Source organism: Falco rusticolus, chromosome 20 (assembly GCF_015220075.1).
Source record: "Falco rusticolus isolate bFalRus1 chromosome 20, bFalRus1.pri, whole genome shotgun sequence".
NCBI classification, from domain to species: domain Eukaryota; kingdom Metazoa; phylum Chordata; class Aves; order Falconiformes; family Falconidae; genus Falco; species Falco rusticolus.
In genome coordinates, this window is record NC_051206.1 from 5,669,780 (window position 1) to 5,693,978 (window position 24,199).

The 24,199-nt window shown below is 47.2% G+C and overlaps 2 protein-coding genes across 2 annotated transcripts in view; both read left to right on the plus strand.

The window, feature by feature from the left end:
• The window catches only part of LOC119140477 (disintegrin and metalloproteinase domain-containing protein 9-like), a 30,009-nt gene extending 14,927 nt beyond the window's left edge, over positions 1-15,082 (plus strand). Inside the window, 21 exon segments of the mRNA XM_037371859.1 lie at positions 317-506; positions 1,477-1,542; positions 1,963-2,034; positions 2,792-2,961; positions 3,543-3,545; positions 4,193-4,271; positions 5,028-5,063; positions 5,065-5,091; positions 5,093-5,163; positions 5,386-5,558; positions 5,623-5,634; positions 5,690-5,772; positions 6,005-6,210; positions 6,682-6,786; positions 7,540-7,723; positions 8,397-8,477; positions 9,431-9,536; positions 10,700-10,832; positions 11,317-11,419; positions 12,029-12,156; positions 12,925-15,082. Coding sequence (XP_037227756.1) covers positions 317-506; positions 1,477-1,542; positions 1,963-2,034; positions 2,792-2,961; positions 3,543-3,545; positions 4,193-4,271; positions 5,028-5,063; positions 5,065-5,091; positions 5,093-5,163; positions 5,386-5,558; positions 5,623-5,634; positions 5,690-5,772; positions 6,005-6,210; positions 6,682-6,786; positions 7,540-7,723; positions 8,397-8,477; positions 9,431-9,536; positions 10,700-10,832; positions 11,317-11,419; positions 12,029-12,156; positions 12,925-13,036 — 2,140 coding nt within the window. The 3' untranslated portion in view covers positions 13,037-15,082.
• Positions 15,083-15,480: 398 nt separating this feature from the next.
• LOC119140428 (disintegrin and metalloproteinase domain-containing protein 32-like) lies at positions 15,481-23,952 on the plus strand. The gene is made up of 18 exons (XM_037371779.1): positions 15,481-15,726; positions 16,120-16,198; positions 16,347-16,423; positions 16,594-16,786; positions 17,169-17,234; positions 17,498-17,569; positions 17,811-17,977; positions 18,445-18,526; positions 18,688-18,824; positions 19,358-19,544; positions 19,845-19,934; positions 20,268-20,466; positions 21,268-21,376; positions 21,696-21,879; positions 22,206-22,286; positions 22,966-23,083; positions 23,192-23,318; positions 23,700-23,952. Exons 1-18 carry the CDS (start codon positions 15,656-15,658, stop codon positions 23,935-23,937), a joined length of 2,277 nt encoding a protein of 758 aa, XP_037227676.1. The 5' UTR covers positions 15,481-15,655; the 3' UTR covers positions 23,938-23,952.
• The last annotated feature ends 247 nt before the right edge of the window (positions 23,953-24,199 follow it).

Genomic DNA, 24,199 nt, shown 5'->3' on the forward strand with positions numbered 1-24,199 from the left:
TATTTTTTTAGGGCCATGTCTGACACGAGAGTGGCAATAGTGTATTTGAATTAAAGCATTTCTGCTTAAGACTTGTGATTTAATTTCTGGGGCATTGCAAACTCTTCCAAAAAAGTTTAATTTACTGTATTTCTGAAAGCCCTGTCCAGTGAAAGGCTGCTTTCACGCTTGAAATGCGGCATGCTGTTTTGCAAGGACTGAGCTAGAGACATGCCTTTAATTATCAAAGAATAACTGTTTGTTTTACTGTAAAAAAAGCTGGGTAACTATCCTCTGTGCTTAATGCAAGAATTTCTCACACACTACCATATTTTAGAGGTTTGGTGACAATAGGGAACATCACCTATGGGATTGAGCCCATGGATTCCTCTTCTGGCTCTAAACACATTCTATATCGATTGGATAATGTGAAGAAGGAGCCCACAATGTGCGGAGTAACCACTGAAGACCATGAAAGAGAACATACAGAGGAAAATCACCATCCCAGTATGACTCAGCTGCTGCGGGTAAGTACTCCACTGTTTTCTCCACAGTCCCCTATAATGGGTCTTGTAAGTGTTCAGCTAAGAATATCGAAGCTGCTTATCAGATTTCCTGGAGCTTAGCACATACCTAAAGGTTTCTGATTCAGAGGGCTTTGTGTGCTGCTGAAAAACTCAGTTGCTTCAACAAAGCAGTTGCAGTTTGCTTCTGCTTGTAGCAGAAGAGGAGCTCTCCCTTCACTGCGAGGGTGGTGAGACACTGGAACAAGTTGCCCAGAGCAGCTGTGGATGCCCCATCCTTGGAAGCGGAGAGTGTCCCTGCGTGTGGCAACGTCTAGCTACAGCCTGTAGCTAGATGATTTTTTAAGGTCCCTTCAACCCAATTTTTTCTGTGAGGGCTAAGTGGCTAATTAGATTATTCATGGGCAGAGATTTTGGGGCTGGTAGGGGTAGGAACACAACCCTTATTGGAGGGGCTCATTAGCAAAGTATTGCATCAGAAGCCAGGAGAATATTGTGTTGTTTGTTCCATGCTCCTAAACGTCAGAATAACAGTTTGGTGTGAAGGTGTCCCCCCTTGTTGTTTGAAGACTGGCTATACAGGAACAAGATTGCAGTAAAAGCAGTGGTATGAGAAACACTGAATTTCATTTCAAGGTTGTTGATGTTTGTTTGTTAGTTAGTGTCTTTCTGCTCCTTTATAGGAGTGTATTCTGTCTTCCCAAAGAAACCTTTGTGAAAAGTAAAGAGGTCTTTTGCTTTTGAAACACAGGAAATCTTTGTGCAGCTAAATTTTAGTGTAGAACACGTATAGAATTGTCATTGCATTGGATCACACTTCTTGGTTTTGGCTTGTTGCTGTCTTGGCACAGTGTGCTTTGGGTGTGTTTCTCAAACCACCAGTTGTAGCAAGTGAAATACGACATTGACATGATTTTGTTTTGTTTACTTCAATTTTATTAATTCAAGTGTAATCTAAAACTTTTTTTCACAGAGAAAGAGAGCAGTCCTACATCAAACAAGATATGTGGAGCTGTTCATAGTTGTGGATAAAGAAAAGGTAGGGACTGTGTGTTGCTTTCCCTTCCTTCTCCCCAGGAGGTGGCTTGGAAAGCCCTCAGTTTTCCTTACTCCCAAATGGGCTGTTGAAAGACACTGACAATTCAGCCAAGGTTACGCAAATATGCTAACCTAAAACAGAACAAATGTGTTGTATGCAGTACTCTTCAGGAAAAGAGTAAACTGGCAGACAAATGTAAAGAAAACACTTGGCAAAAACTGTCTTTGCTGTACTGTTTTTGAATATTGAGATGTTGTACAATGGCAGTGAAGGTGCTGCTGTCTTGATTAGCATCACCTTGACAGGAGCTTTGGAGCCAGGCAAGAATGTTTTTCATGTTGCTAGTCTTAAAATGTTGTGTTCCTTTTTCTAGCTCTTGTCTTTGTCTTCCCTTCAATGACTAGTTTCTTTGTCTTGCAGTTTGAAGATTTTGGGAAGAGTGAAACAGAAGTAAGAGAACACATGGTGCAACTGGCAAACTTCCTTGACAGTGTAAGTTAAAGCTACGCTGAGTGTGTAAGTGGAATGACATTGTGTGCAGCAGCCCTGCAGCTGTTTACTTTTGTAAACCTCTACCTTGGCGTCCTCTTCTGTTACCGCTTAGTGAGAATGAAATAAAGGGGTTTTTTTATCAAGCCAGGAGCTAAACCTGTTCCCTCAGTTGTGATGTTGAAGAGTCGTACCTGAGCGTTGTGCTGAAGGAGTGCCAGAGTAGCGGGGGCTGCAAAGCGGGTGGCAGTATTTATTGACAGAGGGGCTGGTTGGTGAATGCATTGCTGTGAAGGCTTTTCCACCTCTACATTCATCTTGCATCATAATACTTGAGAATTAATTTAGGGAACTCTTCCAACCTGTGCTACGTACAGTGAGTGACAAGACAGGCTGTTGCAGTTACTTGCAATTCTTGTGTTTATGTAAGGTTAGAGAAAAGGCATGTTTTTCAACTTGACTATTTCAGATGACACTATTTGTTAGATTTGAGACTCTTTTTTTTATATCTGTTCTCAGTTTTCTTACAATATTGCTTGTGTGGCATTTAAGCATTGATCCTTTAGCTAATGAAGATTTAAATCACAGCGAAAATGCATTTTGGGTGATTTGAATTGTGTGCTAACGTTTAAAAAACTAACAAACCCAAACAGAAAAAGTAGATTCTTGCAATAAGATATATAATACTAGACCACTTGATCTTATCTGAAGGTCTTCAGAAATATTTCTTTTTTTTTTTCTTTTTTCTTTTCTTTCCCAGATGTACATCATGTTGAACATCCGCATTGTGCTGGTTGGTCTGGAGATTTGGAAGTATGAAAACATAATTAGCACAGACGGAGGTGCTGGTGATGTGCTGGCAAATTTTGTACAGTGGCGAGAGAAGAATCTTGTTTTACGCCGGAGACATGACAGTGCCCAGTTTGTTCTGTGAGTTGCAGTCTCTTCCCTTTGACTTTTAAGAAGCTCATTCTATTACTCTCTGCTCAGCCGTACTGTGGTATCAAAAGTAGCCAGCGTATTTCAGCAGAGAATCCAGTGCAATCTGCTGTGGTTTATGTACTTGTGAAAACAGTCCAAGTCAATTTAAGCATTTTTAAGGTTTTTGTGGTCGTTGAATTCAGTGTCCTCTCTGACAGGTATATTGCTAAATAATTTTTTTTTTCTTGTCCCACATGTCCTGTACTGTTCCATGTTCTATTGTATAAAGCTTCTGTTCAGATAATCCTTTGTCAGGTTGCACACTGGTTAGACTTGTAATCTAGGGATTTTTCCACTTGAAAATGAGCATAAACCTGGTGCAGAGTATTGCATTTTAACGGAGAAAAAGTTGTTTCTGCAGTTGGTATCCAGAAGCTAGCTACGTGCTTTGAGCTTTGACATGTGACGTTAATCTGTCCATCCCTACTGCCTTAAGCTAGCTCAGAGCTTCCTGAGTTGTCATCTCTGCCCCACTTCCAGGACGCGTGCCCCTGTGCACTTCCCGCTCCCGCAGATAGCGCAGCCCTTAGGAAGTCACTGCCCAAAGCAGCGAAAGGGCAGCAGCGAGAGTGTGCTCTGCCTGGGGCAGCAGCCCAGCCTGCCCTTGGGCAAAGTAGCAGCTCCCCTTCCCACAGGAGCTGTGGGAGCCTCTTCTCCAAGGCAGAACAGCACCGCTCAGGTGATGAGGATGAAATGGCTGAAAAAATGTTCTTTTAAAAAATTCTTGTATCTGAAGAAAAAGTGGTGTGTCGTGCTGTTGCACTTAAGCTTTAAGAACTGTGTAGAAACAAAATAAGAGAGTAACGAGAAGGAAGTTGACAAGGAAAGAAATCTATGGAGTTTGACAACAGTAGAAGGGCAGCTAACAGCCATTTAAATTATTTATATTTAGAGGGAAGATGTGGAAGAGGCTGACTTTCTCTGCAAACCCTTGTCTTTAAGAATAAAGAACCATGAACAGAAAGATAAAGCCGAACTGGTACATTCATACCCACAGTCAATAGTAGCATTCCTAGCAGTGCTGCTTTGTTAGGATTGGAAAGCTGGAAAAGCAGTATTTTATGCCCCAGAAGCAGAAGTGGTGTATTGAGTAGCTGTACGGATGGGCTGTACTGTTGGCAGTGTTGTGTGTCTAGTTGATTGTCTTTCCTTTTTCTCCCCATGAATTCCCCGTAGGAAGAAGGGGTTTGGGTGGCACAGCTGGAATGGCCTATGTTGGAACAGTGTGCTCCAAGAGCCACGCAGGAGGCATTAATGTGGTGAGATATCTTTAGTGATAAGTGTGAATGCGATCAAGATAAGAGTTTTGCACTCCAGAAGTCTTCCTGGAAGTGTGGAATCTGTAATAACAAAGCTGAAGTGGCTTAGGGGAGCTTTATGTGGTCTCCAACTGTTTCTGGCACTTTCCATGATATCCGGATCACAACTTTTCTGTGGTCTTCTGCGTCCTCTGCTCAGCTTTCCCTTCATGTGTGCAGCACTCATGAAAAAGGGATCAGGATTTCTCTGCTGACATTTGAAGCCACCTCGCCTTAGAAGTATGTAGTTCTCAGATTTGTCCTCTGGTCTGCTTGACCTGCAAAACCAACACCGACTCCTCGAGCGGTGCTAGGTTGACTGCCCTTTTATGTGAAATTGCGGAGTGTTAATGAACTGAATTGCTGATCTCAGATAACTGGCAATCCTAGCAATCTTGTTTTCTTGGACAGAAGTACTGGAATCAGCGTTTGCATGTTTTAAGAGATTTGGGCTGGTGTGGAGAACTCAGTCTTTTGTGTTAATGTTGCAGCTGCACTGGAAAGTAGAGGCGGTTCAGTAGTGTCCCAAATATGTTTATCCAAGGGCTGTTATTACTAAGCAGATGACACACACTGGTTAGAAAGCAGGCACAGTTGGTCTGAGAATCCTTTTAAAGTAGAGACAGAATGACAGAAATGTCTTATTGGCACATAGTAAACACTGACTGTCTCAATATAAGCTGTCTGCTAATTTTCTTCTGGTTTGCTCTTGTGCAGTTTGGAAGAATCAGTATACAGATGTTTGCTTCAATTATTGGCTCATGAACTGGGCCATAACCTGGGGGATGAACCATGACGATGAACGTGTCTGTCACTGTGGAGCAAGCAGTTGCATTATGAGCTCTGGAGCATCGTGAGTAACTGACAGAAGGGAAGGCATTGTCTGAGGGTCAAAGGACCCTACCCATGCGCTTTGTTTTTGTGGATGATTGCTTTCATCTTCAAAGTGCTCTTGCAGAGAGTCATGTCACACTTGCAGCTCATGGGGAAAACAAGCGTTACCATTGTTCTGCAAACTGAGGGAATGCTTGTGGGTTGGCTTAGTGTAAAGATAAGCTCAAGCCTCTCTGTGCAGAGGATCGAGGAACTTCAGCAGCTGCAGTGCTGAAGACTTTGAGAAGTTGACTCTCAACAAAGGGTGGAAGCTGCCTGCTCCAACGTTCCCCAAGCCTGATGAAACCTATAGCGTCCCATACTGCGGGAACAAGCTGGTAGATGCTGGGGAGGATTGTGACTGTGGCCACAAAGGTAGTAGCTTGTATATTTTTACAAATGCTGCCAGGGTAGTCCTTGCATGCCCCTTGGTGGAGAGAGGACTGTGCAGGTGGAGGGTGCAATTTCTTGACATTCACGGCACTTCGTTTTCAGGAGTGTGAAAGTGGATCCTTGCTGTGAACCAGGTACTTGCAAACTCCGCTATGGTGCTGAATGTGCTTATGGTGACTGCTGTAAAACTGCCCAGGTAAGGGACTCAAATGTATTATTTAGAAGTGTTTCTTCAGTGGCTGAAAAAGGAGAGCGTTGGCCTGGCCAGTGCGTCTGTGAGAGGGAGTTGTGCATGTACACAGCATGCACTGAGTGCTTCAGGTCAATGCCCTTTTTTGGGGCATATTGTGGGTTGGGTGCAGGGTTCATCTCTGCTCTAAGGCTTCTGTTTTCTGATGCAATTTCCCCCCCTCTTCTCTCCCATTTAGCTCCTTCCTGGAGGAACTGAGTGTCGGGCAAGTAACAATGAGTGTGACCTTCCAGAGTACTGCAACGGCACGTCCCAGTTCTGCCAGCCGGACTTCACCGTTCAGAACGGTCACCCATGCCACAATGACGAAGCCTACTGTTACAACGGCGTTTGCCAGTACTATGATGCACAGTGTCAGGATATCTTTGGCCCAAGTAAGGAAGAGCACAGCGTTACAATTTTTCTAGGAGATGTAGCTAAAAGAATACGCTAAGTTTATTTATAATATATTTACTACTTTTCCTATAACAAAGACCAGCTGGCTTTGGCAAAGGAGTTGGAATTGTGGTATTAATGGCTTAGCCTTCACATGTTCTTCCTTTGTTACGGTTAATGCTCTGCTGGCGATTCAAGCAGTAATTTTGTTGTACTGATCATTCCTGTTACAGTGGGGCTTCCAGTTTATAGGACTGTAAAGAAGCCATGAAGAAATATCAAACAGTACAATTGCCTCAGTGTTAAGGGACTGCTTTTCTCTCTTTCTTTTTAAACTTGGAACCTTGTAGTGCTGACATTTTCAGCTCTTCATTGTTTTGATTGCATTCTTAAGCTGTCTGTGCTGCATGGAAGATACGAGGTGTTTCTGTCCCTATTTAACTTGGTTCCTTTGTCTGGGGGGTGGGCTGTTGTTTGCAGAAGCCAAGCAGCCCCCAGCATTTGTTTTACTGAAGTGAATTCCAAGGGTGACAGATTTGGCAACTGTGGTTTCCATGGCCATGACTACAAGAAATGTTCCAGCTGGTGAGTTGAGCCCATGCATCACAAGGTTCCTAAATGTATCATCGAGAAACTTTACTCAGGTGCTCTAGTATTAGTTTGGGGTGTTCTAGCAGGTGCACTGGGGAGAAACATGTCATCCCATAATCTAACCTTACTGGCATGTATGCATCATTCTGAAACCCCAGTGAGACAGATTAGAAAAGATGTGTTTTATCCTAATTTCCGAGGCTGTTCTTAGCGCTTAAAGCCTCCATGCTCACACGTTTCTAAGTTCTGTTGACTTTTGGGTTAGATTGTCTGGCTTGAAGTCTTGCACATAATAGTTGAAATGAGTTTGAATCTTCAGACAGTTCTTCCGTAGCTGGGTTTGAAGCTTTCGGACTCATGCCACAGTTTCCTGTGCATGCAGTGTTCTGTGGGCTCAGGGGATCTGTGTGTCACGCATTCAGACATGAGGCCATGGCAAGGAGAGGGTGTTCCACGTCTCCCATCATTGATGATCTTATCCTAAGGTGTTTGTGTACAGGAAAATGAGTAGCAAACTTTCATGTGTTCTTTAATGTAAAGGTCCCAACAGCTTACAGAAAGAAGGGATAAATCTGTACTCTTGCAGCCCTGAAATGAGGCTCAGCTCGGTGTTGTTTGGCAAACTGCCTCAGTTTTATTTTCAAGTAGTGTCTTCCAGTAGAAAGAAAAGATCGTGTCAAATGCATGGCACACTTTTCTCAGAGTAAATTCAAGTGTCACTACAGTATTCATATGCTGATGTTGTAGGAATGCCATGTGTGGGAAGCTGCAATGTGAAAATGTGAAAACGATGCCTGTTTTTGGAATTAAGCCTGCTATTATCCGAACTCCCATTGGAAGCACCACATGCTGGGGTGTAGATTTCCAGCTAGGCTCTGATGTCACGGACCCAGGGATGGTGAATGAAGGTACCAAATGTGGTACCGGAAAGGTAATTAACAATTAGGAAGTGATTTCTTAAAGCAATAATTTGGGGGTTTCATGTGAATAAAATTTTCAGCCACACTGTTTCATGAATATTTATGGCCATTAATTTTTTGATGTCTGTAGTTAATGCCAAACTGAGCGAGTCCATTGGTTCCCCACACGGCCTAGTACTGCACTGCGTGTGCATAAAAAAATGCAACAAGCCTTTCATTTACAGATGAAGCACAAGAAATTAAGTTTGCTGAGAGCCAGAATCTTTGCTCTCTCAATGAGCAGGAAGAGCCAGGCACACACAAATGCCTTTAAGACAACTTTCAATTAAAATCCAACTAAACAAGAAAGCCTAGAAGCTTAGCCCCGGCAGAGGAATGTGCATTCCACTTATCCTTATTGTGCACAATTTAATTGCTATTCCTTTACATGCAGGCTAGAGACAAAAGACTTCCAGTGACAGTTCAGACCCCATACTGAGAAGCCTTTTGTAGAACAGACGTGTTTCTGTAGTGTTGGGGTTTATGGCATAAGAGTATGAGACTCGCTTTGCGGTCAGTGAGCGCAGAGTGGCTGCGGAGCCGTGTGCCATGGAGCTGGCAGCTGGGGGAACGCGGGATGGGGAAGGAGGGGTAGGTCAGAGGAATGCCATCTTGCTTCCTTTGTGCACATCTCTGTTCCTCTAGGTCTGCAGGCACTTCCAGTGTGTGAGCGCTTCTGTTCTGAACTATGACTGTGATGTGGAGAGGCAGTGTCACGGACATGGGGTAAGCAGAGTGAGAGCCTCCACTCCTGCTGATAGTCCACTTAAAATGAAGGCTACGTCTATGAGTTCTGCTATAACGGGCTGTATTTCTAAGTGAGGTCTGCAGACATCTTTGTTACGAGAGCACTGGATTCTTAGAGCCAGTGGCCATGCAAATATATAAACAGACTCGGTTTTTTTGGAAGGTCCCAGATTGAGCTAGGTATGCTGTAATTGTGCTTAATCAACAGTGTCTATATACTAGTCTTTTTTTGTACTTAGGAAGTCTTCTGCCCTTCTCTGTTTAAGGCTGTAACTAATGTGGAATAAAGTAATCATGATGCTAGATGCAGTGATTGAAAAAATTCTGAGGGGTTCTTGAGAATGGGTTTTGCTATAAAAAGCTGCTTTTTGGTACTGTTAATGAGAAAAGTGCCTCTAACATTCAGCAAAAATTGGACCAAGGTTATGTAAGTTGAGCAAGTTTTAAAGTGGTGGATAGTAACTTAATTTTTCTTTATTTAACTGTAAAACTCTATAAAAATGTCTCTGGACAAGAGAGCCTATAACATTATCAAAAATAATCTTTGATGAAAGCTCTTAAGATGATATTTTTTTGCCAGGCAAGAAGAATTCCCAGTTCCAGTATTACTAATGTAATTTGAAACTCCCCTGCTCAAAAAATAATAATAATAATAAAAAAAAAGCCACAGTCTTTAAGCGGATGGGATAGCTAATCTTTGGAAGCTCATCCTGAACAATGCTGTGCTGCTTGCTTAGTCATGTGAAATCTTGAGATGCCTGGCCAAGGACTATTTAGAATTGATGTGAGAGTTACTGGTTAAAGTTCTTCAGGCTGAGTGACGCAGAAGGGGCGGAATAGATGGTCATGGCTACCACATGCTGCTTTTAAATATATGGGAACTTAAGTTACTAAGTAAACCTTATGGTGGTGTTTGTGTTGTTTAAATACAGGTGTGCAATAACAACAGGAACTGTCACTGTGAAGCAGGCTGGGCCCCTCCTTTCTGTGACACTAAAGGCTATGGAGGAAGTCTGGACGGCGGACATCCTTACAATGGTAAGTAGTTGTAAGGCAACTGGGCACAAGTTGCTGCGCCGCCTTGACAACTTCCATTCTTAGATCGAAATAAGCCACGGAATTTGGCTGAGGATGTGGGTTCAAATCCATAGATGTGAATTTTTATGTCCTTAAGGCCATGCTGCTTCTAGCAGTGGTGGCAGGGATGAGTAGCTGCCCTGTTCTGGTATCTGCGGGTAGATGCATTTCCCTCTCGGCACAGTCAGGACTAACACTTGGCCCAGGCGAGCTAGAGCAAGGTGTGTTGACCAGTCACTGTTTTATTAATATTTATTATTTGAGTGCAGACAGCATGCTTCATTTGGTAGTAAATACAAAGGTAGTCCCTGCCCCAAAGAACTAAGGGCATAGAAGAGAGGTATGTGACAAAGAAATGGGGAAGTACAGATGTTGGGGCTCTTGCTGTATTGAATGATTATACTGAACTCTGAAGCAAGTGGAAAAATACTGAAGAAATAAGACGAGGTCACGGCCAGAACAGTGGGATGAAGAAAAAGGAGCAAATTGCAGATGTTTGCACAAAACCAAGGCCGACAGGACGCAATAAGAAGAACTAGGAGACCGCAGAAAGGAACCTACGTGCCAGAACAAGCAGAAACAGAAATCTTCCCAGTAAACAATTGTTAACCAATCATATTATTATACGCTTGTAAGATAGCCAATCACATTATCGCACGTTTATAGAATGCCTTATAAAAGTTTACCTGGTTTGTACAATAAACGGATCAGATCTTGAACTCCGTGAGTATTCGTATCTGACTCCCGCTCGCTCGAAATGCCCGCAGCATCCAGAAGCTCTGTTTTCCTCTCATTCAGTTGAGCTCATAAGATGTTCACAGTAATGTAGTGGAAAAAAAATTACATCTAGATATTCAATATGCTGTTATAGCCTTACAGCCCAGGGTGTCACAGCACCTACAGTTCTTTGACCAGACAATCCTATGAAAAGATAATCAGAAAAGAGTATCTTTGGGTATATATCTTTCAGTCTTACTAGATTCTTCAGTTTTTTCTTCTATGGAAAATGGAAAATAGTTGTAGAACCAGTCCTACAAAATATGCACCACTACAGTGAGTCAGGTGGTGGTAATGCCATATAATACTTTTTTTTTTCCTTCTCCATTGTTTTGTTCCCATCAAAGACACCTCATTGAGAAATGGGCTGCTGGTATTTTTTTTCCTGGTCCTCCCACTCCTTATAGCTGCTGCTGTGGCATTTGCAAAAAGAGACAGGCTGAAGCGGTGCTGTCGAAGATTAATGTCACGCTGCCATTCGTAAGTACATTTTCCTTAGTACCTTCTCCTCTGCCCTTTGGAAGTAGTCCATAGGCATTTATTTATGCAAGCCAATGCCAAAGTAGGGAGGCATGCTCCAGTCCTAAGATGTCAGGCGAAGGCCCCTGCATCAAATGACACATGTAGCTTTTCCTAGGCAATGACAGAAGAGGTAAATTCACCTTAAATTGAGGGAGCAGAGAACTTTCTTCTTACTGTGTTTGTCATCATGCATTGGTGATTGGTTTTATATTTTTAGGACCCATCTTTGGTATAAAGTGGCAAAATGAAGCTGTCAGAGTCCAAAACAGAGAAATGGTTATGTTGTTTATTAGATTTGTGGCAAATATTATATTCCTGACATTTAATATGGGCTAAGCTAGTACAAAGGCATCTAGCAGGTTCAAAGTGCTTGGATTTGTAGCCTGCATAGCCATTCTGTCAAGGTTATGTGCTCACACGGTCCTTATCAACTGCATTTCAGGTCCCTTCAGTCACCACCTCCTAGGACAGAAACCGAACCAAGAGACTACCACCACAGAGGCTTTTCACATGGCATGCCTTATGCTCCAAGAGGTGCACCCATGGTAGGAATGATCTGCTTTTCATCACTTTATTTGTCGTCTGTTACTCTAAAGCAACAGATAAAGGCAGGCTTTTGCCCTAATAAAAGCTTCAGAGTGACTTTATTCTTCTATTTCTGCAAACTGAGTTTTCTCTTTGCTAAGGCAAAGAGAATAACTATTTCCCGAGGTGGGTGTGTGCGAACTCCTCAGTTTCCTGCTGTTTAAGCTTTTTATGAGTTGTGCTTGGCTTGACAAGCAGTTTACCTGCTCTGCTACCCCCTTTATCATACACTGGAACCCCCTGCCCCACCTGAGGAGGGAAGCAATCCTTGCCAGCTCCCTAGCCCCACTCCTTTTCAGACCAGTTACCTGTCTGAGTGCCCTAACTAGCCAAAGCACACTTGCCGAGCAAATCAAACACTTGTGATCAGCCTTTCTGTTTTTTCCGAAATAATAGTACTTTCCAGACTGCTGCTGTTTCTTTCTGCTGAGTTTCTCAGAAGGAAAGGGCAACTCGGACATTTCCAGTTTGTTTGCAAGTGGTCTTAAATGTCAGTTAACTAACGAAACAAATATTTCCGTTCCCTATATGCAAATTTGTGAACGTTCTTGTTAACGTTTTCTTCGCAGGATATGGAACCGAATACCTTTCCTGTTCCATCTTACCCAGGTAACCAGCATTCTCAGCAGGCTTACCACCAGTCTTACTACCCATCTCCGCAATACCGGCCACCACAGGCGCAGAAGCTGCCAACAAGGTCAGTTGAGTTATTGCAAATAACTATTGGCAGTTGCACTGAGGTATATTTATGGTCATTGCCTTCATCTCTGTAGGCATTAGGGTATTTCATCACGTATTATGTGCAAGCAGGACTGACCTTTTGTTGAAAAAAGTTTCTCCTTCACACTGTGGAACTAAAATGCTATTGCCCGTAGCATTCATTTTATACACTGTCATGACTACATTTTGATTAAGAAGTTTTGGAATGCTTTTGCAGAGCCATATTAGCCCTGCATAGAGGCGAATAACATGCCTCTCGAAATAAGCAGGTTAAAAAGAAATTACTCAAAAATCTGTCATTTTGCTGATTCATGAACATTATTTTCAAGTACAGGATCATTTCTCATCAACTTTGAACAGAAAGTTTTCCTTTTTTTGTTTTGCTTTTAAATTGTATTTCTAAGATATGATGCCTATGCCGTAAACTGCGCATCCGGAAAGTGCAAGGTACTGAGAGGGAGAGCTTTACAATAGCTTGCGTTGGTGGGAAACTTGTGGGGGTCTTTGTCTGGGGAAAAGTGGTGTGTTAACGAACTGGGGTTCCCTGAGGGTTCCAGGCAATGGAAAACAGAGTCTGACCATGGCATGTTTGAAATGAGTCTTCAGTGTGGAAGCTGAGATGGCACAAAGTGGCATAGCTGGCCGGGGGGAGTCACTGGGGTGCTGGTGCCAGGCAAGGGGGAGAGGGATGTACGTTCTGGATGTCATCACCTGGGCTGACAACGGCTTCGATGTCCTCTTGTAGGCCGCCACCTCCGCAACAGAAATGTGTACCTCAGGGACCTCCTCCACCACAGCAGAAATTACCTCAGGGACAGTATTTTCCTTCTCGACCGGCACCTTTGCCTCCCAAGTAGCTTTTGGCTTCTTCGGGGCCTTCACGTGACCTGACCCGTTCACTGAGACAGAGCTGAAATTGCAGTTACCTTTCTTGCATTGAGTGGCCCAAGGTAATCCCGGAAAGCCTTCCTTCTGCAGCCTGTGATAAGGCAAATGAGATATTGAAACAAGGAATGTAAAACTTTAAACTAAATACCTCTACCAAAGCTACAGGAACTGAAAACATCTAACCCATTCTTAGATCTGTCTGAGTATTGTGGCTTTGTAAACTGCAGCAGGCTGTCCAGCTGGAAGTGGAGCAGCCTGCAGCTAAATAATCTTTAAAGTACAGCACTTGGGAGTTGCTTTTAGTTTCCCCATTTCTGCGATGAGCCCTAATAACAAAATTGTCTGATTTGTTGTCGTCTTTCTTAAACGTACAGTGAAGAATGGAAGCAACCCATACTGTTTTCAAAACAAGGAAATCCAGCCAATTAATTTGAAATAATTTCGCATGGACTGGAAAACGTTACCCATTTACACATTAATGGCACAAGTGAAATAAGGTATCAGTGTACTACTTCAGAGGAAGATAAATATATTGTAAACATGTTTATGCATGTATATATGTTTATTGATGTGTAATAATGCACTTAAATTCTTACTTTCATGCTGACTGACACTAAGCTGTGCTATACAAGCACCAAGTTTAATGATTTTAAATTAGTAATTGTGAGTTGCTAAATGTGAATCCTGCACTAATTTCCACTAATACCAGGAATAGGCAATGAAAGCAAAGGTACGAAAAGACGCAGCCATACTTTGGTTTTAAAAAACAGGGTGCTCTTATGTTTTAATTTGGGTCTAAAGACTCAGTAGCAGTCACTGCAGAAAACTGAGATGTGAAAAACGTGTCTGCCTAAGTCACCTGAGCTTCTTTGAGCACTTTAAACAGGAATTTGTTGACTAATGCAGCCCTTTCACCCAATCCTCAAACCTTTTTAGTGTCAGTCAGGATGCTTAAACAGGCTAACTTGCATTAGGTGGGACTGCCATCTGTTTCTACACCACTGACAACAATATCTGAAACCTGCTTCTGAACGGCAGTGTGTGGTGTGCTGGCCGAGGAGGGGAGCTCCGTTAGTGTGATGCTGTCTGGCTGCGGGTAGAAACTGGACGCTGGTGGTCACAAATAGAAATCTGTTGCACCAACTTGCTAAAAGTGAAATAAGTACTGAAAAGAGTGCTTGGCTTTTTCACTTTGTGCTAGCCACAGAGCACAAACTCTATCTGTAAAATCCCCCATAATATTGCCAAAAAAAATTTTTTTCCTCTGTATATACATATATAAATATATATATATATATAGTGTTTGCATTTGCAGTAATAAAATACTTGAACTCCTGTGGTTTCCCATAAACTTAGACTAAGATTTATAACACTATTAAAATACGTAAAATGTCTCCTAGAGTATCACCAGATGTATTTGTGGGGGTCTTCTGTTTGTTCCAAGATAATCGCTTCCTGACGTTTGTTGTGTTTACTCAGTTTGGGCTGGCTGTAGCAATGGGCTTTGCGGCACAATGAGGCAGGTGGTGCAGGAGCCTCTCTGGTGGGTCTGCTCCGGACCATGGGGACGAGGGAATCCAGGCAGCAGGAATCACCTCTGAGAGACGTACGGAATTGTATTTGAAGCTGTATGTGTGAACTAAAACTATGCTGAAAATGGTGCCTTTTAATAGATAAAGTTTTTATACTTCCGGCATGCACGTTAGCAGTATTTGCAGGGTGGTGGTGTAGGGCAGTGAACGTGCGGTTTTTAGAAGCGATCCTATGGAAAGGAAATAGCTCAGATTTTACATGTGTTGAATATTGCAGATGACTACTGACTTTCTTTTTTAAAGTGTACGCATATCCCTGTCCCCCGAGTCGCTCTGGAGAAAGCGGGGGGCGATGTCCGTCCCCACACGCGGTGAAACCTCTGCTCGTCGGTCGCTGCCATGCTCTCGGGGCCTGACCAAAGGGCTGTTACCGACCCCCTTTGTAAGAAACAAACGAGCAATAAAGATGCCGGTTTTGTACAAGGCGCTCTCCTCTGCCTCTGCTTTCCGGGGCGGGCGGGGCCGTTGCCGGCGGGCGGGGCCGTTGCCGGTGGGCGGGGCCGTTGCCGGTGGGCGGGGCCGTTGCCGGTGGGCGGGGCCGTTGCCGGGGCAGATGGCGACGCGCTGGGTGCTGCTGTTGCTGCTGTTGCTGCGGGGGGCTGGGCTGGGCGCCCCCCGCCGCCCGGCTGGGCTGGGGCCCGGCTCGGCACCCCGCGGGGGTCTCTCCCCGGGCTGGCAGGCGCTGGCCCAGGTCACAGCCCTGCGGCGGCTGCTGTGGAAGGAGACGGGCGCTGCGGGGCCTCAGCAGGCACGTTGAGGCAGGGGTCTTGGGGGGGGGGGGGCGGGGCGGAGGGGCACGGGCTTCAGCTGCGCGGAGGGGGCAGATGTGTTAGCAGCTGTAACGGAGGCACCATACCACTGCTGCCAGCGCAGCAAAGGCTGTGCCGGCTCCTTGAGGCACTGAGCTCGTGCGCTGGCCTCAGCGTTTGTAGTTGCCCTCGGAGCATGCTTTTCCGGAGTCAGTGTTCCTAATTCTCCCTTTCTCTGCTCTTCCGTATGCGCAAGGACATGGTGTCCTACATCCTCAGGATAGAGGGCAGACCATACACCATTCACCTGCAGCAGCAGTAAGTTGGCCCCAGTCTTGCCTTGTTTGACGCCTGCCATCCTGTTCCCTGGCAGCTGCTGGGCTGGGGGCTCTGCCCCCCCACAGGACAGTGCCAGGCTGTGCGGTGATCCCTGCCTGCAGGCATTTGTGCTGCTGCTGCTCCCTCTGGCTCTTTCCAGCACCATGCCCTGCTGCAGGCATATCCCAAAGCCCACAGGAGAGATGCGTGCGTGTGTGCCGAGGGGTGGCAGAAGGCTGGAGGGGGGTTTGAGGGATGTTTGTGCCTGTGAGCCCTGATGCCAGCGGGTTCTGGATCTGCCAGTGCAACAGCACAGGCTGCAGGACCTGGAATAGGCTTGAGAAACTGTGTAAAAGAGATTTAAGTCCTTCACTTTACACCTTTCTTTTGTAGTGTCTTTTTACCTGGTGATTTCAGGATTTACACATACAATGAGAAGGGGTCTTTGCGCTCTGATTCAACCCATGTCAAGGTAACCTTGGATTGCTTTGGGGTTTTTGTTCCATAAGTGTTGCAGCGTAGAGCTTCTGCCCAGTATGTGCATTCAGCTGTTTGGTGGCGGGTGAGGGAATTGCCCTCGCAGCCACGGAAGGGGCGCCTTGTCCTCTGTTGTGCCATAGGGAGGCTGCCACTACCAGGGGTACATTGATGGCTTCCCCACCTCAGCAGTGACCCTCAGCACCTGCTCAGGGCTCAGGTAACGAACCGCCACCTCCCCACGCTGCCCTGCCCATCAGTGCCCATGGGTGCTGCTGGGCCTTTGCTGCAGGGGAGCCCAGGGGTGCCCCAGCAGCCTCGCCTAAAGGCACCGGGACTGGGGCAGCCTCCCCGGTGTGGCTGCAAACGGCTGGTGCCGTCACCTGGCAGGGGCTTGCTGCAGTTTGAGAACATCAGCTACGGGATCGAGCCCCTGGGTTATTCTCCTGCGTTCGAGCACTTTGTGTATCGCGTGAGTGGCGAGAAGATGGCAGGGTCCCTCCTTTCCAGCAGCCACCCCAAGACAGGGCCAGGTGGGCTGACCGCAGAGGAGATGTTGAACAAAGCACGTGGAGACAATGAAGTGAGTGGATGTCTGCTCTCGCGGTGGGGCTGATGTCCCCGTCATGCAAGGAGGGGAGGGCTCCAATCCCACAAGAAGCTTTGGCTGGTGTTGTCTGGACAGACTGATGGGGGAGGGTGTTCAGGAGTGGCAGTGCTTGTGGTGGGGTGTCGCATGGGCTGTTACTCATCTAGTGCCTAATGAGAGGCGTTACCATGGTAGAATGGCTTTGAAAAAAGTCAGAAATGGCAAAGTTGGCATGCGTTCCTTATCTTATGCTAATTTAAAGACAGCATTGTAACATTACTTTTGAATGGAACCTTGAGTAGTCTAGCAAACCTCAGGAGTAAGGTGACTATAGAATGTAGAAATAAGTAGCCTTGGAGACCATTTTCCTTTTCAGCCACTGTCAGCTGCAGCACTCCTTCCCAAATACTTCAAAGTGTACGTAGTTCTGGACAAGGCTTTGGTAAGTCCACACCATTCATCTTCTCCTTGTGTTTGCCTGACTTCTATGAGCGTAGAAATGGTGCCATTTCCCAGCTTTTATCTGTATTTGTTTTCCCTTTTGAAAAGTTATATGTACTACAGACATTGTTAGAAAGAAAGAATGAAAATTGATAGTTGAATTTACATGATTGGATGTTGGCAATCATTTCAGCATTTCAGCATTGTTCTGCTTCATCCTGGCAAATTCCTTGTCCACTTGTGTCCTCTTGGGTTGTTTTTCAGTACAACTACATGGGTTCAGACACAAATACTGCAACACAGAAGATAATCCAGGTCTTCAATTTAGTCAACAATGTAAGTTTAAAAGTCTTGTTTGTTTTGTAGTAAGAATGATGGTGGGGTAGATGTTAGTAATGGCCACCTATATCCTAGCTGCTCTTGGTTTTAGGAGGAGGTTATGCAAAAAATTCCAGTTCTTGGCTCATGATGCTGCAGCTGTGATGGCTGGGCATGGCCTGGCAGGAGGTGTCTAGAGCTGCCGTTCTGCTCAGAAAGGAAGCTATGTGAGCAGGCGTTTCCTCTGTTATGCTTTCAGATGTTTAATCCTCTTAATGTTACTGTTGTGCTGTCCTCCCTGGAGCTGTGGACAGAGGAGAATAAAATATCGACAGCAGGGGAAGCAGATGACCTTCTACAACGATTTTCACGGTGGCAACAGTTGTATCTCACTCTGCAGTTGTATGATGTAGCTTATCTACTAGTGTAAGACAAAGGTTTCCTTATTCAGTAAAGGTTACAGGGTAGAAATCAGTTAAGCCAATGCAGTTTGAACTATAAAGTTCCCATGAAAAACAGTTTTTTAAAAGAAACATATTTCTTATGTATTTCATAATATTAAGGAATTAGGAAATTATTTCTTTCAAGACATACCTTCCAGCTGGCATTTCAGTGGCGATGCAGCACGCACGAGTGTGCTGCTGGTCGCAGCAGCCCGTGGCTGAGGAGGGGCTCTGCTGCTGCCCCGGCCAGGGCTCGGCTGCAGCCCCGTCCCCACCTGGCAGCTGCAGACCCTGCCAGCAGCTCCCCTGGGGCTGGCAGGGGGCACGGGGGCAGCGGAGCACCCGGGGGCACCCAGGGGGACTCAGGCTGTACAGACCCGGGATCGCCCGCTTACCTGCAGCCATGGGGCATCCCGGGCTGGATGGCTGGTGACTTTGTGTGTGTTCCAGGTACAGGGACCGAGCAGCATTTGTGGGCATGACGGCTCTGGGAAAGGCGTGTCAGAGAGATGCTGCTGGCGCAGTGGCCGTGGTACGGTGCCACCCAGGCCCCACCAGCACACGTGTCCGTGAAGCTGGAGCTCGCCCATGGGCGGCAGGGACAGGCGGGTGGGACACAACCGGAGCTGGGACCTGCCAGGGTCTCGGCAGGCAAAGCAGAGCCGCGGCAGCCCCGCTCTCTCATCCCTCTAGTACCAAGCGGCTGTGACACTGGAGTCCTTCTCCATCCTCCTGGCACAGCTGCTGGGACACAGCCTGGGCATCGGCTACGACGACCCCCGAGAGTGCCACTGCCCTGGGCACGTCTGCCTCATGAGCCCAGAGGCGCTGTGAGTTGGTGGCGTCCACGTCCCGCCCGGGGGCAGCAGAGGCGGGTGGGCAGGACGTGCTGGGGGAGAGCGGGGTCCCTGGCAGCTGCCAGGTCAGTGCCACAGCCAGCGCCATGCGGCACATGCAGCCGTGTGTCTCCTGCACCCTGGCCGAGTATGCGCTGTGCCACAGTTGCATGGTGGGGGTGGTCGCAGGGTGTCCTTGACAAATGTCATTCTGTTGCAGAAAATACAAGTCAGAAATATCTGCTTTTATTCTTTTAAGAAGGAAAAAAATAGTCATTAGTGATTCAGTGCTTAATTTGAAAAAAAGAGACATTTTCTCTCCCAAAGCAAGATATTTCTGAAGGCTTCTCAGTTTCTATTAATAATGCATTGTAAAGTTGGGTTTGACAAGTGAACTAAAGGCACACAGGGGATCGTTGCACCTTGTGCCAGCAACTGAGCAAGTTCTTGAATTGCAGAGATTTTGAGAGGCTGCATGGCAGTAGATGTGTTAACAAACCCCAGTGTGGATAATTGATTTATTTTAGACACTTCAGTGGGGCAAAAGCCTTTAGCAACTGCAGCATCAGAGACTTTGAAACCTTCCTGAAGCACGATGGAGGTGCGTGCCTTTTCAGTGGACCTCACTTGACTGGACTGTCGTACCGGAGAGCGGCCGTCTGCGGCAACGGCGTTGTGGAGCCTGGCGAGCAGTGCGACTGCGGGGCAGCGAAGGTGCATGCTGAGGGAATTGTGGCCAAGTGTGCACATTTGTACTGTTTGTACGTTTAGAATAATGAACCCTTGAGACGAAGGGCACAGCTGAGGTAGAGACCAGCCCAAGAAGGATGATGTATTTTTAGATCATTTTTCTATGATGGCATTCATCTGACAGCAGCTTTGCCCACTTTCTTCTGATAGATATTGCCCAAGTGTAGCTTTTTGGGGAAATGATGGGAGAGCAGAACCTCTTACAGTAAAAACTTCTGGGGGAACAAAAAAGTAGAATAATGTGGTTTTGTGTTGTGTCCCCAGGCATGCTTGAAGGATAAATGCTGTACTAAAACATGTCGGTTTAAGCCGGGAGTGCAATGTACCTCTGGATTATGTTGTCATGAATGTCAGGTAAAGAACATTTTCACAATTATCACAAGATCATTGTTTGGTTTTGGAGAAATAGTATGTTCCCATGCTGTCAGATGGAGACAAACTCCTGCTGTGCAGAGAGGTTCCCAAGGTAAGGCTTTCAGCTCAGCTCCCTGAAACTTCTGGGAGGAATATTACTGGGGGAAGACTATTTTGGAGAGTGGAACATGCATGTGGGGACCCGACTGCCTCAGAGGTGGCCCCAAGGGACTGGGGATGCAGTCAGGACAGCGTCGGGAGGGGCCTGATGGGGGACCCCACCGATGGGCACATAAGGATGGAGAGAAGAGTCCTTTCTGCCTCCTCTGCCAGTTCAAGCAGAAGAACTCACAATGCCGCCCTGCCGCCGATGCGCAGTGTGACCTGGCCGAGTTCTGCAATGGGTCCTCTGCGTCCTGCCCCCCCAACCTGTACGTGCAGGATGGGCATGACTGTGAGCATGGCACCGGCTACTGCTACAAGGGACGCTGCCAGTCTCCGGACCTGCAGTGCCAGCAGCTCTACGGGAGAGGTAACAGAGGCTGCTGTGGTTGCACTGGTGCTGCGGGGACTGCCCGGGTGCAGGAGGTGGCCACAAGTAGTAATGATGCTCAGTTTGTGTCTTTGCTCTTTAATGCCCCGATCTCAGGTCAGTCTCATCATGCCTTTTTAGCTTGGTTTTGGTGGGAATGAGGGTTTGTGGTTCGTTGGTAACTTGTTTCTGGTACTTCCCCTGTGAGCCCAAACCCAATTCCAAGCACCTGTTGAAGCAGGAGGGGGGTTTGGGACTGCACTTGCACATATCTGACATGAGCGATGGGGCATAGCACTCTGTGCAAGATTTGTGCCTTGTGGCCTGGCTTCTCCTTGTACAGGAGGCAGGAGGGACAGCAGTGACCGCGGTGCCTGAGAAGGGTGGGTGCAGTACCCCAAGGGGGGCAGAGCTGTGAAGCAGAGCACCCCAGGAGGGAAGGACACAGCTGTAGGAAAGCATTTCAAGCTCAGTTTTGACTCTAGTTAATATACACTTCAGTAGCGTGTTGTGCTCCCAGTTCTTCAGAGATAACGATGAAAACAACAAAAAAAGTAAATTGTGATCTGTGAGCAAACTTAATCAGTGAACCAACCTACTATTTGCTAATCCCCTGCTAACTTCTGGGGTTCAGGACTGCTGGGGGTTTGGCAGTTCAGAGACAGGTATCTTTTCTCTAATTAGTGGACAGCATCTGTGTTTTGCTGTGAACAGGATGAAAAATTCAGAAGTTAATAGATACTGTAATATCTCCCTCTGTGTTCCTTTAAATTATAATAAATATTATTGCTAAACTTGTAGGTTCAAAAAATGCTCCTATAGCTTGTTACGAGGAACTCAATAGTCAGCGGGACAGATTCGGACACTGTGGGTTCCAGCCCAGACAAGGCTATAAGCCCTGCGCTTGGAGGTATGCTCTAGGAAAAGGCACTTGCTCTGCTAAAAATGTGTATTTTAATTGGAACTTTACAGTCAAGGGAAGTGTCCAGACTCCAGTTGACAGTAAGATTTGTGGAGCAATATATAGAGTTAAGTGTGTATTCTCCTTGTTGGTAGTGTGATGTCTCCTTTTGTGCAGATCATCTCTTGAACTTCCCAGTCCTGCTTATTTTTTCTTACCATGCAGTGCCCCAGATTTGTGTTGCGCTGTTTAATGTTGCTAGTTCATCAGGTAGCACACATATATATGTGTGTGTGAGATATACATCCTATGCAAATTGATTTTACAGGGATCTCAGATGTGGAAAGTTAATCTGCACGTACCCGTACAACATGCCATTTCCATCAGATGATGCTGCTGTTCTTTACGTCCAAGTGCGTGAGCACTTATGTGTGTCTTTGGATTATCTGAAGGTATCAGCAAGGCTGGATCCTCTTCTGGTTCCGCCAGGTACAAAGTGTGGTTCTGGAAAGGTGAGAAAACATTTTATAATTATCTAAAATGCCAGATATAAACTGTAAATATTAACAAGGTTTTAGAAATACTTGCTCCTTTGCAGCGTAAGTGTACTTGATATTTACAAACCCTGTAAAATATGCAAACATTACGTGAAAGGTTTGGCATGGTGTAAGCGTATGTAGACGTAACCCAACCCCAAGACAGTAACTGTAGCTTTTAAAAGCACTGTTGTTTTTTTAGAAGCAGTGTATTTTCACTCTCTTTTGGAACATAAGACCGAAAGGCTGAGCGCTGCGATGGTAAGGCAATGCGGAGCTGGAATTGTTGTGGTTTTTCCTAGGTGTGTATAAACAACACTTGTCACCCGCTTTCAGTCCTGGGATATGGCTGTGACAGCGCAGTGCAGTGCCACGGCCACGGCGTAAGTCACTGGAGGGCACGGGGGCTGCTGCCGAGGGTGAGTGGCTTTGGCATGAGGATTTGCTGTGGCTTGTACGGGAATTGGTCAAAGACCCATTTCAGGCTGACTACAAAATCATGACCCTGTTGGCTAACACAGGGAGTAAAACCATTTAAAACTCTGGGTCCTAAAGCAATATCAAAATATGGCAAATTTTGTTCACTAAAATAGAGAATTTGGTCGTTTGGTTTATGGAGGGGGGGGAAATCGAAAGCAAAATTGAAGGAACATGGAATTGAGGGCAGTTGGAGCCAGTGGAGCTAGAAAGTGTTGTGTGGCTGTAGGGAGTGGGAGCACTGCAGTGTGATGCTTGGAGGGGTCCCTGGCTCCCCGGCCCCCCGCCTGGCCCTGGGTGCTGACGGCCGGGGCGAGCCGCCCTCTTCTCTGCTGGTCAGGCGGAGACGCGCGTGGGTTTTGCGGGAGGGTGACGTTTGACTCGTTTGATGTCTCAAGGCTACCAGAGCCTGTGCTCGCGGTGTGTTTCGTGCCTGACACGGTCCCTGAATTGCCAGAGCGGCGAAGGGCGTGCAGCCCCCGCGGCGCCCGCCTGGCCAGCGGCAGCGGCACAACACCGGTCTGGGTGGAGGGTCCCTTGCATGAACCCATGGCCGGTCTTTTAACACCCCCCCGGGCTTTTCAGGTGTGCAACAACAGGGGGCATTGCCACTGCCACGCCGGCTGGAAGCGCCCCGACTGCCTAGAGAAGGGGTCCCGCTTTGGGGGAAGCGTTCACAGCAGGCTCCAGGTGGTGGACCGTGGTTAGTACCCCCAGCCGAGGGGGGACAGGCGTGGGGGTCCCTGGCAGGGTGGGGAGGGCGGGGGGTCCGTGCCCCCTGCCCACTGCCCACTGGGCTGCCTCCTGCCAGGCCTCTCCCCTCAGTGGCTGCTGGAGAACCCGCTGGTGCTGGGCATCTGCCTCCTCCTGCTTGTCCTCGCCACGGCCATCTGCCTGGGCCTCCACTGGCAGGGCCAGCAGCCCCCTGGCACAGAGGGGTGAGCAGGATCCCTGGGGGGGACGGGCTGTGGGATGGGGCCATGGTGCTCCCCAGAAGGGTGGAGATGATCACCAGGGAGGCACGGGCTGGGGCGACTTCTGCAGGGTTGGAAGATTCTCCAGGTTGAGGGGATCCCCTGGGCTGCGGTGATTCCCTGGGGAGGGCAGGGAGATTCCCTTGGGCAGATCACCTGATCCCCAGGGCCGAGGTGATCTTCCAGGGGTGGGGAGGAAATTCCTAAGGGCTGAGCTGATGCCCTCAAGGTGGGGGACGATTCCCCAGGGCTGAGGTGGTCCCCAGGGCTGAGGCGGTTCCCTTGGAGGGGGGACATGAGGTGATTACCTGGGGGGCTGAGGCGACCCTCTGGGTCTCCGTGCAGCCCTGCAGTCGAGGAGGGCAGCAACGGCCAAGACCCGGACACGGAGCCAGACCCGGACATGGACACGGACACGGAGCCAGACCCGGACACAGACACGGACCCAGACCTGGACACGGAGCCGGACCCGGACCCAGACACGGAGCCGGACCCGGACACGGAGCCAGACCCGGACACGGAGCCAGACCCGGACACAGAACCAGACCCAGATCCGGACCCAGGGCTGCACCGCGGGTGCTAATAAAGCCGTTGGGCGAAGCCCCGTGTCTGTGTCTCTGTGTGGGGGCGGCAGGGCCGTTTGGGTACCGGCCGGGCAGGATGGGGCTGTGCCTGGCTGTTCGGGAGTGCCAGTGCTTATGGTGGGGTGACCGGGGTGTCTCGTGGGTTGTTACTCATCTAGTGTCTAATGAGAGGCAATACCAGGGGCTGCAAGATTTACTGATAGATTGTAAAAATGGGGGTGTATCTCCCTCCAGTCTGCAGATGATTGGTGGCGATGTGCT